Source organism: Lathyrus oleraceus, chromosome 2 (assembly GCF_024323335.1).
Source record: "Lathyrus oleraceus cultivar Zhongwan6 chromosome 2, CAAS_Psat_ZW6_1.0, whole genome shotgun sequence".
NCBI lineage: Eukaryota > Viridiplantae > Streptophyta > Magnoliopsida > Fabales > Fabaceae > Lathyrus > Lathyrus oleraceus.
Genome location: NC_066580.1, coordinates 179016064 through 179019361, shown reverse-complemented (window position 1 = coordinate 179019361; position 3298 = coordinate 179016064). Strand labels below are relative to the sequence as shown.

At 36.6% G+C, this 3298-nt stretch overlaps 1 protein-coding gene across 1 annotated transcript; it reads right to left on the bottom strand.

Annotated features, from left to right (window-relative positions):
- Positions 1 to 1415: 1415 nt before the first annotated feature.
- LOC127118761 (protein PHOSPHATE-INDUCED 1) lies at positions 1416 to 2762 on the bottom strand. Its single transcript, XM_051049020.1, has one exon. The coding sequence runs from the start codon at positions 2531 to 2533 to the stop codon at positions 1589 to 1591; it is 945 nt and encodes a 314-aa protein (XP_050904977.1). The 5' UTR covers positions 2534 to 2762; the 3' UTR covers positions 1416 to 1588.
- Between the last annotated feature and the right edge of the window lie 536 nt (positions 2763 to 3298).

Genomic DNA, 3298 nt, shown 5'->3' with positions numbered 1-3298 from the left:
GAGTGTCTCATTGGTTCAGAGTTTAAATGAATTATTCGTCGCTAGTTTCAGAGTCCTTTGAGGCCTCCTTGCAGCATGTAGAGCATTTTCACTCTCTTCTGTATATTTCTAGGGAGCAAGTACGGCCGGACCAGATGCTTAAAGTTGAGAAGATCGCCTCCCTTTGGGATTAGCAACCCTTTTCTTTACATTTTTTTTTGTAATGGAATACCCTGGACTATAAAGTGTAAGTGAAATGAAATAGCCGTTGTTTTGTTGTTTTAAATATTTAAGGCATATGTATTTGATCCTGAATAAATTACTCAAGACTTTGCATGAACTTACAAGGTATCCTTCGAAGTTTATTGGACTGTCTAGGGTAAATCCCAACCAAGGTCGATACCCCTCCTCCCCCAAGTAAACCTGGTCCAAGGTTGACGTATGGAAAATCTGTCGTGACCTCTGGAGTGGATAGCTACCAAAAGGGGAGCGAGCTGTTTATTGTTGTTTTTAGTGATTTTGCCACTTTTTTGTGTGTGCTTTGCATTAGGGGGTTTTGATTGATGTAGTCATACGCTTGTGACGTTTATGAAAGCACCCCTAAGTTTTTTTGTTGGGGCTTCGATCCGTTCAATCATACCCGTACTTGCCATTACTTATCTGATCACAAACAAAAAAGATATTTTAAAACTTATGGTTTCTTCATTAATAATGGAGATATTAAAGTACACGGGAACTAATTTGTTATACAAGAAATATTATCAAAGATAAAAATTGTAAATATAACCACGTGAGTCTACCATCACTTATTCTCCTTGACTTATAGCTCCTTGGGTTAGTCACCCATGGCCATTGACCTGTTGCGATCAACTCTTTCTATAGGATATTAGATGTTCATGCTTGTCATTTGGCCCCATGAAGGAAGATACATTGATATTTATGACCTTGCACTCCCCTTGATCTTGCTGCAAATCTTGGTAGATCCTTTTAGCTTCTTCTAGATGGCATTAAGTGTGTCCGGCTCCCGTGAAGGTTGTGGAATTTAAGTTTGTGGTGGAACGATGAGGCTACATCGTCAAGAGCCGATGCAAAGGATTTGTTAAAAATGTAATTATAAACGCTCTTTCATGGGACTACAAGGAACTGTGAATCCACGGTTCTAACGTCTCCTCCTTTTTCCCATAAATACCATTAGCTCTACGTACCCCATGGGTAGGTGGTTGTTTCGTTGAATGTTTGTCGGTCCGAGTTATGATATATATTAACAAATTTATTATACTCAATTAACCAATTTTATTTCCTTAGTTTTTAATGTCAAGACACATTAACAAAATTTTAGTTTTTAATGTCAAGACACATTAACAAAATTATATATTGTATTAACCAAATTTTTATATACCTTTAACCAAAATTATTTTAAAGAAATAGAAAAAGTATTAAAAAAAAGTCAAAATATAAATATCATTATTCATTGTATTCATGAACATATGATGTAGTTGTAGGATATGGTGTCAAAATAACATTTTTCGTATAACAAATTAATTGAATGAAGGAACAAATCAAAGAATATCTCATTGTCTAACAACTAAAAAAAACATTTAGTATTTCTCTATACTAATGTAGAGCAAGCTGAGGTTTTAGGATCAACAATTGCAGGCAACAAATACTTCCTTCCATTGACACCATTTGCATTGTAACTAGCACCACTTGTTTTGTCCACCAAAAGATCTCCAGCATAACCAGGATAAGCCCCTTTAGCATAAACACCAGTACAAGCTGAAGATGCTTCCAAAGGAGCTTCTTTTGGTCCTTGATAATATCCATTCCCAAAAGGATTTGTTACTGTTCCAGCTAAAAGACTAGCCACGTTTATAATCATTCCATCGAGACCCACATCATTGTTTGGTGCAACCAATGGTGAACTTTGTGGACCATAAATTGGTTGGTGAAATGGCCAAGCACACTGACCAGCACATTGAGTTTCAGAGTTTCCAACCCAAATGTATGCGAATTTGTGTTGTTTCCCGTTCACACGCGCACCATAAGAAGAACCGTGTGTTCCACACCTACTTGAACAGAAACCATCAACAGCCACGTCAGAAGCTGTTAGAACAACGTTGATGGCGTTTTGTTGTTGTCCTTTAGATGCGAGTTTAATGATTTGGTTAGTTGTAAGAGATTTTCCTAAAGAGTAATTCTCGTCGAGAATTTGAGCACCAAGGGAGAGAGCAAGATTAACGGATTTCTTGTTGTTGGTGAGGTGGTAATATTTCTCTGTTGATTTCCACCACGTGGCAACGGAGGGTTGTGATGTGGTTGTTTGTTTGGGAGAAGAGAGTGAGGTTATGAAATCAGTGAGGATGGCTCTTTGGGATGGTTTGAATTTTCCATACCACATGAGGTTTATAGAGATTTTTCCAGTTAGGAGAGGACCTTTGTGGTATTGAAATTTAAGTTGTTGGTCTGTTTCAGTGAGCTTTCTTGCTGAGATCAAATGAAGTAAAGAAATAGTAAGAAAAAGAGTGAAGATCATACTAGTGTTAAGAAATGCCATTTGGGTTTTATAATTAGAGGAAGAAGAAAGCAATTAAAAGTAAGATGTATTGGGAAATGCTGTGAGTTGAGTTTAGATGATGGAAAAGTAAGATGGGTTTTTTGTTATATATAGTGGTGAGAGTGTAGTGGAAGGAAGGTGGAAAGAAGGGGGAGTTAATAGGTGGTATTGGTGAAGTCAAATTATGGTGGAGGGTGAGTGGAGGGACCAGCTAAAGATTACGTGTTGTTATTTTGTTATTTCAATTATGATTTTTGGCTCCCTTTAATGATATTCAAAATTCATGGGTTTGGGCGGTTAGGTGCCTGCCAAGTTTGGACAGAATTCATTGCTTTTTTTTTAGAGTAGTCACCATACGCGGGGACAGGGCATCGACAGCTAAGGAGATGGTATAATAGACAGCTAAGGAGATGGTATAGAGTGGGACAAAACAACAAAGTTGAGCTCCGTTTGTAAAAGAACCGCCCCTTGCTTTTGGGTGCATTGAATTGTGATTGGTTTTACCTACACTTCATTCAATGCTCTATCCGTTGAGTAATTGATTTTAGAAAATATTGTCTAATTTTATTTTATGTAAAAATTATATCAGAGCTAATTTAAATTATTTTTGGAATTTTTTTCTGAAATAATCATAGTTTTTAAAAGAAAATTTAAAATAACCATTTTAAAAAAAATAAAAAAAATAATCATCTTTCAAAACAGATGCGCCAGATGAACTCACACATCCACTTTGAACCAAGAGAAGACGTCAATGCCTATGGCGTC

Coding starts and splice junctions, on each gene's coding strand:
- LOC127118761 (XM_051049020.1), bottom strand. CDS start 2,533: ATGGCATTTCTTAACACTAGTATGATCTTCACTCTTTTTCTTACTATT.